This window comes from Coregonus lavaretus, assembly GCF_964263955.1.
Source record: "Coregonus lavaretus genome assembly, chromosome: 10".
NCBI lineage: Eukaryota > Metazoa > Chordata > Actinopteri > Salmoniformes > Salmonidae > Coregonus > Coregonus lavaretus.
The window spans coordinates 43,530,357-43,545,683 of NC_139997.1; the positions used below are offsets into that span (position 1 = coordinate 43,530,357).

The 15,327-nt window shown below is 41.7% G+C and overlaps 1 protein-coding gene across 1 annotated transcript; it reads left to right on the plus strand.

Annotated features, from left to right (window-relative positions):
- Positions 1 to 9,066: 9,066 nt before the first annotated feature.
- Positions 9,067 to 14,803, plus strand: LOC311136345 (trace amine-associated receptor 2-like; the record flags this gene model as incomplete). The annotated part of the gene is made up of 5 exons (XM_084170453.1): positions 9,067 to 9,192; positions 13,527 to 13,542; positions 13,788 to 14,108; positions 14,496 to 14,572; positions 14,798 to 14,803. The coding sequence occupies 5 exons, from the start codon at positions 9,067 to 9,069 to the stop codon at positions 14,801 to 14,803; spliced, it is 546 nt and encodes a 181-aa protein (XP_084026579.1).
- Positions 14,804 to 15,327: the final 524 nt, after the last annotated feature.

Genomic DNA, 15,327 nt, shown 5'->3' on the forward strand with positions numbered 1-15,327 from the left:
GATGCTCTATATATGTAATGTATACAATAACTATCTATTTATAATATGATCCTCCCGTTCTATGGAATGCCTACCGCCCTCATATGTCATGTCTGTTGAAATGTTTTACTTTGTTCTTCAACGATTGATGGAACAGATAAGGTTAAGTTTGATTCTATACAAGTTCAACAAAATCCAATTTATCACATGTAATGTTCACAGGCTCCATGATGGGGAAAAAAGCACACCTAAAGAGATTGTCAGCAGATGTGTTTTTTTGTTGCTGCAAGAGTTACATAACAAAAGGAGAAATTGAACATTTAAAGAGTAGATGGGTTGGAGAGTCTTATGCTGCCACCTACTGTAGTAACAGTACAGGTGTAGGCATCCTGATAAATATTTTATTTATTTTAGCCTTATTTTACCAGGTAAGTTGACTGAGAACACATTCTTATTTACAGCAACAACCTTGGGAATAGTTAGAGGGGAGAGGAGGGGGGGGATGAAAGAGCCAATTGGAACATGGGGATGATTAGGTGGCCATGATGATATGAGGGCCAGATTGGGAATTTAGCCAGGACACCGGGGTTAACACCCCTACTCTTACAATAAGTGCCATGGGATCTTTAGTGACCACAGAGAGTCAGGACACCCGCTTAAAGTCCCATCCGAAAGACGGCATCCAACACATGGCAATGTCCCCAATCACTGCCCTGAGGCATTGGGTTATTTTATTTTTAGACAAGATGAAAGTGTGCCTCCTACTGGCCCTCCAACAACACTTCCAGCAGCATCCAGGGACCAACCAAGACCAACCCTACTTAGCTTGAGGCAAGCCAGCAGTGGGATGCAGTGTGGTATGCTGTTGGCATATAATACACAACAAACAGTAATGCACAAAAAATAATTATACACATTTTCCCCTTATATCCCAGCATATGGACCAAGAAGGCCATTTTATAAATGTTGAATTGAACCTTACATGGTGAAAAATACAAATTGATTTCATTGTAAATTCCACCAGGGGCAAATCTGATGTTTTTAGATAGAATTCAAGCTATATTAGATCAAATCTAGACAGGAACTATTATTTTAGCAGGTGACCTAAATCATACAAAAGATTGACAGACGTAGTAATAAAAAAGGAACATTTATGGATCTGAAAAATTGCATCTCTACAAGTAATTTACAGGACACCTGGAGATTACTATTCCCAACTACAAAAGACTATTCATTTTTTCCTCACAGTAAGAAAAGCTATTCAAGAAATGACTACATATTTATTTCCAAAAATGCACTCAACAATTTACTGGATACATTTTTTTTAATGATATAGTGATATCGGATCATTCTCCGGTATCATTCTTAATTAGACCAAAAGCGACAGAATTTGGAGAATGAACAGAGCACATCTTCTGGATGCAAATTGTATTAAATACGTAAACTAAAAAATAAAAACCTTTACCATTACAAATGTAGTCATAGAGGACAGAGAAAAGCCGACCTCCGATATAATTTGGGATGCCTTTAAGGTGTACATAAGGGGAATGATGATCTCATACTCTGCAAAAGTTAAATCTGATTTAGAAATTAAAATTAAAGGAAAATAAATCACTATCTTAGAAAAGGCTATAAAAAATCTTTACAAGTATAGGATTACGATCTTTTACTTCTGAAGAGAGCCAACAACTATAGTTTAAACTCAAATAAAGCATACTACTTAATGACAAATAAACCTGGTAAATATCTCGCAGCTCTCAGAAAATGAATACATGCCAAACAAGTTATAATTTTAATAGATAAAGTCACAAAAGCGGTAATTAGAAACAACAATGCGATTAATGACAATTGTCAACATTTCTATCAAAATGCACGTATATAAATCAGAATTAAACAACAGCAGACAAAAAATAATTAGATGCTGTTAAAACATTCACACAGAGAAAAGCACCAGGAGTGGATGGCTTTCCCATAGAATTCTAGTCAACATTTTGGGACAAAGTAGCCCCCCTATTTACACAAATGACAACACACGTAACTTAATTCAATACTTTCTAGTTTCATGTATCAAACAGTTATTTCAGTTATATCCAGGAAAATCTGGAGAGTCCTTTGCTGATTATAGACCCATAAGTTTAATTAATTGTAACAATAAAATAATAACAAAGCTTATAAGCAATAGAATGGCAAAAGTCTAACCGGACCTGATACAGGATCAATCAAACAGGGTTTATTAAGAATAGACACTTACAAACAAATACAAGAACATGTTTCAGTGTAATACAATACGCAAAAAAAAACTAGATATAAATGTAAGGCTTTCAATTGTCTTGAATGGCCTTTTCTATTCAAAACTTTGGAAGCTTTCAACTTTCCAGCTGAATTAATAAATGTAATGAAAATATTGTATAAATGTACTAAAGCTAAAATATACACGAATAATACATACATTATCTGATGAAATTGCATTAGAAAGGGGCACAAGACAGGCATGTCCCCTCTCCCCCCTCCTGTTTGCACTGGCAACTGAACCACTTGCAGAAAGAATTAGACAGGACCCAAACGTTACAGGAATCAGTATGGGTAAACATGAATATAAACTAAACTTATTTGCAGATCTCCTGATATACCTGACCAATATTGAAAACTGAACACCCCCTTTGCAAAAAATATTTTCAGTATACTAAGAAATCTCAGGTTATAAAATTAACGTGGGAAAAAAAACAAAATAATGGCAATAAGAAAAAGAATACCTCACGGTCTACTGCAATCCTTTAAGTGGACCACAAAAAAATATTACATACAGAACTTGGGATGCTTAATAAGTGACAATAAACAACAAATATATGACAATAACTTTATTCCATTAATCAACAATATGAAAGCAGATCTTATTAAATGGAATAATCTTCCCATAAATCTTACAGGTAGAATAAACCTCTTTAAAATGGCATGGCTGCCAAAGTTTTTGTATTTATTTTCAGTAATACCAATTACCCCACCAAAGACTTCAAATACTTTATATGGGCAAATCAAATTCATAGAATAAAAAGGAACGTTTTACATCTTCCTAATTCTGAGGGTGATTTTAAACTTCCAGACTTGGAATTGTATCAACTCGCTACCCAAGGCTTTTATTTGCGACATATAGTTAAATACACTAAAGAGGAACAATGGGTTCATATTGAAGCTGTGCATGCTCATCCCAATAATATTTTTACATGTCTATTTTCAAAGGATAAAGCTAAAAACATTAACAACTTTCATAGTTAAGAACACTATAACGATATGGAAGAAAAATAATAACCAATATCACTCCCTAGAAACACAACCTTATGGAACAATCCTTGGATAGCTTTCCAGAATTCATTGATAAAGTTGCCAAAATGGAAAACTTAAGGCATAGAAACCATACATGACTTGGTAATAGGAAACACATGTATTTCCATGATAGCTTTAAAAAGCAATTTTGGGTTGACCAATGTAGATATTTTCAAATACATCCAACTTAAAAGCTTTATTTCACAAAATGTTGATTTGAAATTTTTGGGACATCAGAGCAATCTTGAGGGAATCCTATTTGAGTCAGAAAAGGATATTCATATGACAGTAAGCTATAATATTTTTTGCAAAGAGCCTATACAATGTCTTAGAAAAAACCCTAAACTACTGGAAGTAAGATTTTAAAAGAACTGATATTGGCACAAGATGGAGGGAATGTTGGAACATAACAAACAAGATTACAGTTAACGAAAATGTATGCTTAAATTATGTCATATTATCAACATCGCTACTGTCAACTTTCCTACACACTGGCCAACTGACATGTGATGTGCCGTCATGTCTCTTGAGGTTGTGGATTATAGTCCAAACTGAGCACTGACATCACCCAGAACAGTCATCCTTTTTCCCATGTAAAATAGCTTTTGAGTGACCAAAACATCGCCCATAATATATATTTTCCAGAATAAAATGCTCAGACTTGGAGAAAATATACCTTTTCTCTCATCTCTAACTATCAGTAAGGCTGAACGACAGGCTAGGTTGCCGCAGCAACATCCAATCCTGTCATATATACAGTGGGGAGAACAAGTATTTGATACACTGCCGATTTTGCAGGTTTTCCTACTTACAAAGCATGTAGAGGTCTGTAATTTTTATCATAGGTACACTTCAACTGTGAGAGACGGAATCTAAAACAAAAATCCAGAAAATCACATTGTATGATTTTTAAGTAATTAATTTGCATTTTATTGCATGACATAAGTATTTGATACATCAGAAAAGCAGAACTTAATATTTGGTACAGAAACCTTTGTTTGCAATTACAGAGATCATACGTTTCCTGTAGCTCTTGACCAGGTTTGCACACACTGCAGCAGGGATTTTGGCCCACTCCTCCATACAGACCTTCTCCAGATCCTTCAGGTTTCGGGGCTGTCGCTGGGCAATTCGGACTTTCAGCTCCCTCCAAAGATTTTCTATTGGGTTCAGGTCTGGAGACTGGCTAGGCCACTCCAGGACCTTGAGATGCTTCTTACGGAGCCACTCCTTAGTTTCCCTGGCTGTGTGTTTCGGGTCGTTGTCATGCTGGAAGACCCAGCCACGACCCATCTTCAATGCTCTTACTGAGGGAAGGAGGTTGTTCGCCAAGATCTCGCGATACATGGCCCCATCCATCTTTCCCTCAATACGGTGCAGTTGTCCTGTCCCCTTTGCAGAAAAGCATCCCCAAAGAATGATGTTTCCACCTCCATGCTCCATGGTTGGGATGGTGTTCTTGGGGTTGTACTCATCCTTCTTCTTCCTCCAAACACGGCGAGTGGAGTTTAGACCAAAAAGCTCTATTTTTGTCTCATCAGACCACATGACCTTCTCCCATTCCTCCTCTGGATCATCCAGATGGTCATTGGAAAACTTCAGACGGGCCTGGACATGCGCTGGCTTGAGCAAGGGGACCTTGCGTGCACTGCAGGATTTTAATCCATGACGGTGTAGTGTGTTACTAATGGTTTTCTTTGAGACTGTGGTCCCAGCTCTCTTCAGGTCATTGACCAGGTCCTGCTGTGTAGTTCTGGGCTGATCCCTCACCTTCCTCATGATCATTGATGCCCCACGAGGTGAGATCTTGCATGGAGCCCCAGACCGAGGGTGATTAACCGTCATCTTGAAATTCTTCCATTTTCTAATAATTGCGCCAACAGTTGTTGCCTTCTCACCAAGCTGCTTGCCTATTGTCCTGTAGCCCATCCCAGCCTTGTGCAGGTCTACAATTTTATCCCTGATGTCCTTACACAGCTCTCTGGTCTTGGCCATTGTGGAGAGGTTGAGGTCTGTTTGATTGAGTGTGTGGACAGGTGTCTTTTATACAGGTAACGAGTTCAAACAGGTGCAGTTAATACAGGTAATGAGTGGAGAACAGGAGGGCTTCTTAAAGAAAAACTAACAGGTCTGTGAGAGCCGGAATTCTTACTGGTTGGTAGGTGATCAAATACTTATGTCATGCAATAAAATGCAAATGAATTACTTAAAAATCATACAATGTGATTTTCTGGATTTTTGTTTTAGATTCCGTCTCTCACAGTTGAAGTGTACCTATGATAAAAATTACAGACCACTACATGCTTTGTAAGTAGGAAAACCTGCAAAATCGTCAGTGTATCAAATACTTGTTCTCCCCACTGTAACATCATGGTTTCACAAATTATTTGTTTATCAGTCGTTTGTTCATTGGTGTGAACACGTGTTTATATTGTATTGGTGTGTGTGCAGAGAGACTCTGAGGAGGGGAGTGTCTGTCAGTCACTCAGGGGTAAATAGAATAGCAGCTCAGAGTTTGTCAGAAGGCTGACCTGACAGTTTCACACACAGTACCAAGGAGACGCCTAAGCATTTTTACCCTTTATTAGAAATGGAGGATCACGAAGATGCTCCAAAACTTTTATTTTATTTTATTATTATGTCCTAATTGCATATTGTTACATTTTACCATCAAATACTTGCACAATACACCATTGAGTTAGACCTGGACGTTATCTGATATCATGCAGTATTGTACATTTAATCTTTACTACACCTGTTGAAGACATTGTGGTGCCATTGAACCAATAGAGGGTTAGGTTAAACAACATACAGAATGATTCAAAATATACTTTACTTTAAGAATACTGATATACTATTTTTCATTAAATAACATGGAATAACCACAGGCTTTGGTCTTTGGAATATACAACCCAAAATGACTACAATGTCTTTATAACAAGCTTATGCCTTCTGCAATTAATATGTCATTCCAATCCAATACTACCAAATCATTCTGTATCAACACGACATTCTGAATCAACACCAAATGTATCTATGTTGACAGTAGTTAACTGACATAAGTAATTGTTATGTATGGTACGACGTGCTGTACGTCGTACTGTACGTTGTTATGGTTTACGACAGTGTGCTGCTTTACATGTCATTAAACGAGAGAGTGATGTACAATGTGAAACTGTGCAGATGTGGTTTCTTCTACAGCTAGGTTAGATATAACATTGGCGACGAAGATGGCTGAATTCAGCTTACCACCGCCAGCACCATTCCTCGCCATGCCTGGTGAACCTCCAGTCCCCTGGAATAACTGGCTTGAACGTTTTAACACTTATCCCAAAGCTATGGACTTTTCTACAATCTCCGACAAGCGGAGGACAGCACTGCTCCGTCACTGCCTCGGTACAGAGGGACAGAGGATTTTCAGAGCGCTTGGATCCGTTCCTACATTCATCGCTGCAGTCAGCCTCCTATGGAACCACTTCGCCGGTAAAGAGCAAGTGCTCCTCCGACGCTTCCAGCTAAGGAAAAGACACCAATGGCCGGGTGAGTCCAAGCAAAGCTACGTGGCTAATCTGAGGGATTTGGCTAGCTCTTGTAACTACGGGACACTTCAGGACGAGATCATCAGGGATCAGTTGATAGAGGGGGCGTTGTGTGAAAAGACAAGGGAGAAACTGCTTTTGGAATCTGATAATTTACAACTTGATGGAGCTATTAAAATAGCACTCTAGGTTGAAGCAGCTTTGGAATGCTCTACTATGCTAACAGACAGCTCTGCAGCATACACTCGGCCCCCAGCCATTCTCACACAGCAGCTTCAGCCAGAGCAGGCGCACTACAACGATCACGCGCTGCGCACGTCCTCCCACGTCGATAGCTGCATGGACACCGGCATACCCGTGCAGCAGGCACACAGACAAACAAACAGAAGTGGCTGTGGCAACTGTGGGGCTAGCTCTCACAATTCAAGGGCTTCAAACTGCCCAGCCCGTGGGAAAATATGCAAGAACTGTTCAAAATACAATCACTTTGCGAAAATGTGTCGTTCTGCCCCAGCTACTAGCTCCACCAAGAACAGGCCCTTATTTTCATCTCACTCTCAACATGAACACACTGAAATCCGACATCGTGGTCCACGGCCCTGACCTCCACATCCATGATTATCGACTCCACAGAGTATTCAGTGCTCTACTGAGGAACAACCTGACCCTGAATGGTGGAAAGTGCACCTTTGCAGCTCCAGCCGTCGAGTTTGTGGTGTTTCGCCTGTCGGCCAAAGGCATTGCCCCACTCATGTCGAACATTGAAGCCGTCCACCGGTTCCCGGAACCGACCTCAGCCTCTCAGGTGGCCTCATTCTTGGGCATGACAGCCTACTACCTCCGGTTTCTGCCCACTACTCTCAGACCACAGCGCCCCTTCGCCAGCTCCTCAAGAAGGACCTGGACAGCAGCCTGCTCAGATGCGGTCCACTCACTGAAGAGCCAGCTCACCACAGCCCCAGTCTTGACTCACTTTGACCCCATCTGCCCCATTATTGTCACATGTGACGCCTCAGCTGGAGCACTTGGAGCTGTCCTCACACAGCTGCAGAATGGCGTTGAGAGGCCCGTCGCCTTCGCCTCAAGGGCCCTGAGCCCCACTGAACAACGGTACTCTGTGGGCGAACGAGAAGCACTGGCCTGTGTCTGGGCGTGCGAAAGGTGGCACATCTACCTATATGGCCGGCTGTTCACGCTCCGAACTGACCACCAGTCCCTCACGACGCTGCTGTCGGCATCAGGAATTGGCCACAAGCCACTTCGGCTGCACAGCCTTAGACAGTATGACTATCAGCAGAAGTTCACTCTGGGGAGGGATAACGTCGTGGCAGACCTCCTCTCACACTCCTTTGATGCTCCTACTCTGACCATCTTGCCAGACGACAATGAAACAGAGCTCATACAAATGCTCTACGCTTCCCTTCAGTCAGTTGTCTGCACTGTGGTCCCGAGTGGCCTGCGTGCGCGTGTTCTATCCATGGTGCACGAAGGTCACTTGGGCATAGTGAAGGTCAAACAGCGATGTCGAGACCTTGTGTGGTGGCCAGGCATCGACCACAACATTGAAGCCCTGGTCAGGGATTGTGCTGCATGCCTCCTCAGTGGGAAAACAGGACAGTCCGCCCCACCCCCTCTGCAGCCTCTCACATGGCCGTCCCGCCCCTGGGAGCAAATCCAGCTGGACTTCTGTGGCAAGATCCATGGACACGCAGTCCCTCACCATCAGCGCTTCCTGGTGGTGGCGTATGACCTCCACTCTAAGTGGCCAGAAGTGGTTCCTGTCGGAACTGTCACAGCACAGGCCATCGTGGACATCCTAGACAGCCTGTTCACAAGGTGGGGCATACCCCTCACCCTCACCACGGACAATGGGCCCCAGCTAACCTCTGCCGAGTTCTCCTCATATCTCAGCAACAAGGGAATCAAACACATCCGCACGGCCTACTACAACCCACAAGCTAATGGATGGGTGGAACGCTTCAACCAAATGCTGAAGAACAGCATCAGAGCGCACATGGTCCAGGGGTGCACGTTCCAAACTGCTTTGAATCAAACGCTAACGCACTACAGAGCAAGCAAACACACAACAACACAGGTCTCCCCGGCATCTCTCATGCTAGGTCGTGAGATGGAACTGCCACTGGACAGACTCAGAACATAGAGAGTAACAGAACTGGCGACTAGGCACACCCAAGAAAAGCAGGCAGTGACCAGGCACCAAAGAGCAATGAAACAGCGTTTTGACAAGGCACACAGGGTGAAGAAGTTGATCATCCAAGTGTCAGACTGGGTCCGAGCCCGACGGCCTCAGCGGTGCAACAAAATGGCCTCATTCCGGTCGGACCCCTTGCAGGTCAGTCGACAACTGGGGCCCGCCACCTTCATGATCAGCAATGGATCACGCTGGCACACCAGCCGCCTCAGAAAAGTCCCTGCCCCTCAAGGAATACGAATGCCCTGGTCATCTGGGGGACTACTTAACCTCTTTTCATTCTTAGGCTCCGTTAGGTGTCTTAGTCACCCTCCAGGTTAATGGACTGAACTGGCTAGTTTGGAGAGTCGTTGTTTACCTCTTCCGTTTAAAGGTTAATGATTATTTCTTACAGGTATCACTCTAGGTTTTTGCCCTATGGACATTTTTATATATGGTACCAGTCCCTGATTTTGGAAAGGGGGGGGGGGGGAGTTATTAATGTTATGACGTGCTCTACGTTGTACTGTACGTTGTTATGGTTTACGACATTGTGCTGCTTTACGGATGAATGGGTTGTCAGAATGAGTGGCACGTCATTAAACGAGAGAGTGATGTAAAATGTGAAACTATGCAGATGTGCGTTCTTCTACAGCTAGGTTAGATATGTCAGTGTATTGTTACATGAAAGAAGCAATTACATCGACAATATAGTTTAACATAACTATAAAATCTAAGTTTGTCAACTTTAGGAATACAAATGTTGGAACTATGAATGCCTTCATTACAATGGTTGTCCCGTGCATTATTATTATAACACTTTTTTACGCTTTAGCTGCTCCTTCTCGCATTGAGGAAGGATATTTGTGGGGATATTTATGTCACCAGTTCCTGCTCCAAAGTTCCATCTCAAATTCTTTCATCTGGAGTTTTCGTGTCCCAACATCTAGGCATGCCCCGGCTTGAATGAGGAAATCAAACCCTAGGATGCAGTCATCTTGGATATTGGCCAACCAGAACTAGTGTTCCAAGGAGACATTGCCTACTCTCACTGATAAGAACTTCCTGTCCTTCATGTTCGCAAGCTTCCCTTCACAATGGCGAGCGATGTGGCCTTTCTGCCCACAGCGGAAACAGACTCAGGCTGGTGTTGACTTCGGAGTGGACCGACGTGGAGTCAACTGCCGGCGTTCCACCTTGGCTTGACAGACCATCTCATTTAAGTCACCCTTGGTCTCCACCTCCGTTTGTACCCGCTGTGTCCTTCGAGTCTCTGAGCCCAAGATGTTTTCCACTCTTTCAGCTTCTTCCAGGGCGTTTGACAGTGTGGCAGGCGCACCTGATGTCAAGGCCCGGAGGAAGGCATGTAGGACCAGTTGATCTTGATCAGCCATGGCAATCTGTGGCTACCCCTGTCTGCCATAATAACACATATCTGCAGCCAGAGCGCCAAGTTTTTCACCTCCCTTTCTCTTGCGACCTGCTAGCTTCTTCCACATGTTCTTTGCTGCCAAACCTCTGCCTTAAGGTGGTAGTTAGGGCAGTGTAATCCCTCCGCTGGTCAGAGTTGAGGTCTAGTAGGGCCTGTAAGGCACGTCCCTCTAGGGCCAGGGCAAGGTGCACAGCTTTTTCCTCTTCAGCCCATTCATTTTGCTATGCAGCTAGTTGAAACTGGGCTAGGTAGGGTACCCAGGGCTACACACCCCCATAGCGGGCAACATTCACCATCCAAGTGGGCACCTCATTCCTTGGGCCAAAATAATCTAGTCCACGTCCGTCTTCATGCCACTGTGCCGGTGCAGGAGACTAAAAGTGGGGTCCAGGGACTGTCAAGCCATGGACATAATCCACTGAAGAACCTTTGACAGGAAAAAAATGTGTCTCTGGGTCTTGTCTATAGTGGACAGATGTAAATTGCCATGGAAATGAAATGTCACGCCATGCCATCATTTCACCATTCTAAATACTGCTACACAGCACATAATCGACTATAGTTTGGGCTGTTCTTGCTTACAATTTCATTGTTGTTGAAATGTGTATGGTATTGTTTTCATATGTTGCCTACATTTTGCGAAGTAGACAGTTTTCCACTCTTTCAGTTTCTTCCAGGGCCTTTGACAGTGTGGCAGGGGCGGCCAGGCAAACATGCTGTTGGAGCCTTTACGGTGTCAAGGCCCAGAGGAAGGCAAATAGGACCAGTTCACCTTGATCAGCAGTGACTGACTCGAGCTACCTCTGTCTGGAATAATAACGTATATCTGCAGTCACACACAGCTGCACAGCACATAATCGACTAGACTTTTGGCTGTTCTTGCATAGAATTTAACTATCATTGTAATGTGTACAGCGGCTTGCGAAAGTATTCACCCCCTTGGCATTTGTCCTATTTTGTTGCCTTACAACCTGGAATTAAAATTGAGTTTTGGGGGGTTTGTATCATTTGACTTACACAACATGCCTACCTCTTTGAAGATGCAAAATATTTTTTATTGTGAAACAAACAAGAAATAAGACTAAAAAACAGAAAACTTGAGCGTGCATAACTATTCACCCCCCCAAAGTCAATACTTTGTAGAGCCACCTTTTGCAGCAATTACAGCTGCAAGTCTCTTGGAGTATGTCTCTATAAGCTTGGCATATCTAGCCACTGGTATTTTTGCCCATTCTTCAAGGCAAAATTGCTCCAGCTCCTTCAAGTTGGATGGGTTCCGCTGGTGTACAGCAATCTTTAAGTCATACCACAGATTTTCAATTGGATTGAGGTCTGGGCTTTGACTAGGCCATTCCAAGACATTTAAATGTTTCCCCTTAAACCACTTCAGTGTTACTTTAGCAGTATGCTTAGGGTCATTGTCCTGCTGGAAGGTGAACCTCCGTCCAAGTCTCAAATCTCTGGAAGACTGAAACAGGTTTCCCTCAAGAATTTCCCTGTATTTAGCGCCATCCATCATTCCTTCAATTTTGACCAGTTTCCCAGTCCCTGCCGATGAAAAACATCCCAACAGCATGATGCTGCCACCACCATGCTTCACTGTGGGGATGGTTTTCTCGGGGAGATGAGAGGTGTTGGGTTTGCGCCAGACATAGTGTTTTCCTTGATGGCCAAAAAGCTCAATTTTAATCTCATGTGACCAGAGTACCTTCTTCCATATGTTTGGGGAGTCTCCCACATGTCATTTGGCGAACACCAAATGTGTTAGCTTATTTTTTTCTTTAAGCAATGGCTTTTTTTCTGGCCACTCTTCCGTAAAGCCCAGCTCTGTGGAGTGTACGGCTTAAAGTTGTCCTATGGACAGATACTCCAATCTCCTCTGTGGAGCTTTGCAGCTCCTTCAGGGTTATCTTTGGCCTCTCTGATTAATGCCCTCCTTGCCTGGTCCTTGAGATTGGTGGGCGGCCCTCTCTTGTCAGGTTTGTTGTGGTGCCATATTCTTTCCATTTTTTTATAATGGATTTAATGGTGCTCTGTGGGATGTTCAAAGTTTCTGATATTTTTTTTAGAACCCAAACCTGATCTGTACTTCTCCACAGCTTTGTCCCTGACCTGTTTGGAGAGCTCCTTGGTCTTCATGGTGCCGCTTGCTTGGTGGTGCCCCTTGCTTAGTGGTGTTGCAGACTCTGGGGCCTTTCAGAACAGGTGTATATATACTGAGATCATGTGACAGATCATGTGACACTTAGATTGCACACAGGTGGACTTTATTTAACTAATTATGTAACTTCTGAAGGTAATTGGTTTCACCAGATCTTATTTAGGTGCTTCAAAGCAAATGGGGTCAATACATATGCACGCACCACTTTTGTTTTTTTTGTTTTTTAATTTCACTTCACCAATTTAGACTATTTTGTGTATGTCCATTACATGAAATCCAAATAAAAATCAATTTAAATAACAGGTTGTAATGCACCAAAATAGGAAAAACGCCAAGGGAGATGAATACTTTTGCAAGGCACTGTATGTAGACAAGTGTGTGCCTTTCCAAATCATGTCCAATCAATTTGTAGAAACAAGGATGATCAATGGAAACAGGATGCACCTGAGCTCAATTTCGAGTCTCATAGCAAAGGGTCTAAATACTTGTGTAATTAAGATATTTGTGCTTTTTATTTTTAAGAAATGTGCAAACATTTCAAATAATTATTTTTCGCTTTTTCATTCTGGGGTATTGTGTATATTGACGAGGATTGTATTTTATATAATCAATTTTAGAATAATGCTGTAACGTAACAAAATGTGAAAAAAGTCGAGGGGTCTGAATACTTTCCGAATGCACTTTACAGACCGATAATCAGTCCGATTCCCCAGAGTCAGATGAACTCGTGGATATCATTTTTATGTCTCAGCGTGCAGTTTTAAGGAAGTCACTAAGTAGCGTCACTGCAATTTCTAACTAGCGTTAGCCAATTCTGTCATACATCACATCATGGATTCACAAATTGTTTGTTTATCAGTTCATTTTTGTGCTCACGTGTTTATGTGTTGGTGATGTGTGCAGAGAGACTCTGAGGAACGTGTCTCTCAGTCACTCAGGGATAAATAGAGAGGCAGAGCTCACAGTTTGTCAGAAGGCTGACCTGACAGGGTCACACACAGGACCAAGCAGGAGGAGGACCTTAGCATTTTTACCCTTTATTCCAAATGGAGGAACACGAAGATGCTCAATATTGTTTTCCAGAACATAACTCTTCTTGCAGAAAGGTTTTGCTATCAACATCTATTTACATAACACTGTACATCTTCTCCTCATTGATTTCAGCGGTTACAATATTTTTGAACATGCTGGTGATCATCTCCATCTCTCACTTCAAGCAGCTCCACACTCCAACCAACCTGCTCATCCTCTCTCTGGCTGTGACAGATTTCCTGGTGGGACTGATTGTGATGCCAGCAGTGACTGTAGCAGTAATGGAATCATGCTGGGTTTTGTGGAAATATTACTGTGAGTTTTTTCTCTACATAGGTTATTTAATTGTTTATTTATCACTGGGCAATTTGGTCTTGATATCTATTGACCGTTATGTTGCTGTGTGTGATCCCTTGTTGTACCACTCTAAAATAACAATACCAAGAATTATGCGTTCTATATCCATTACCTGGTGTTGTTGTATCATATACAATGTTGTTTTTGTAAATAACTCTGTAAATGCACAGGTACCCAAAAGGTGTTTTGAAGAATGTTATTTTGTTGTAGGATTTAACTGGGGTAGAATCATTGACTTTGTAATTACAATGGTTGTCCCGTGCTTTATTATTATAACACTTTATTTGAAAATATTTGTGGTTGCCAGATCACAGGCCAGAAAGGTATTTTCAAAACAGTCTACCATCAAGTCTGGTGTTACAATTTTACAGGCAAATAAGTCTGAGAGAAAGGCAGCAAAAACTCTAGGTATTGTAGTTTTCACCTATGTCTCTTCTTGGATTTCAATTTTTTTTCTCCAGTTTTTTTTTCTCCAATCATCAGCTTACTTAATTTTACTGCTATTTGCTAATTCCTTTATTAATCCAATAATTTATGCTTTATTTTATCCATGGTTCAAAGTAACAGCTAAACATATTTTAACTTTAAAGTTAAGGCGTTCATAGTTCCTACGTTTTCATTCCTAAACATGACAAACTTTTGATATTGTTATTTTAAAACTATATTGTTGTTGTAATGCTTCTTTCATAATACAATGACATTACCTATCTCAGTTAACTTTTGTTATCATAGATACATTTGGTGTTGATACAGAATCATTTGGCAGGATGACTTCTTGATTACAGGCATAAGCTTGTTATAAAGACATAGTCATTTTGGGTTGTACATTCCAAAGACCAAAGCCTGTGGTTACTCCATGTTATTTAATGATAAATAATATGTATTCTAATAGTAAATTACATTTTAAGGACGTCTTGAATTATTATATATGTTATTTAACATCACCCTCTAGTGGCTCAATGGCGACACAATGTCTTCAACAAGTGTAGTAAAGTTGAAATATACAATAATGCATGATATCAGAAAACATCCAGTTCTAACGCAATGGTGTATTGTGTAAGGATTTTATGGTAAAATGTAACAATATGCAATTATGACAAACAATATTAGCCCAAAAGAGTGATTCACACACACTCACAAGATTTTGTGCAAGGTATGGTTACTGTCACAATACAGTAATTAGACTTGCAGTGGGGAGAACAAGTATTTGCACACTGCCGATTTTGCAGGTTTTCCTACTTACAAAGCATGTAGAGGTCTGTAATTTTTATCATAGGTACACTTCAACTGTGAGAGACGGAATCTAAAACAAAAA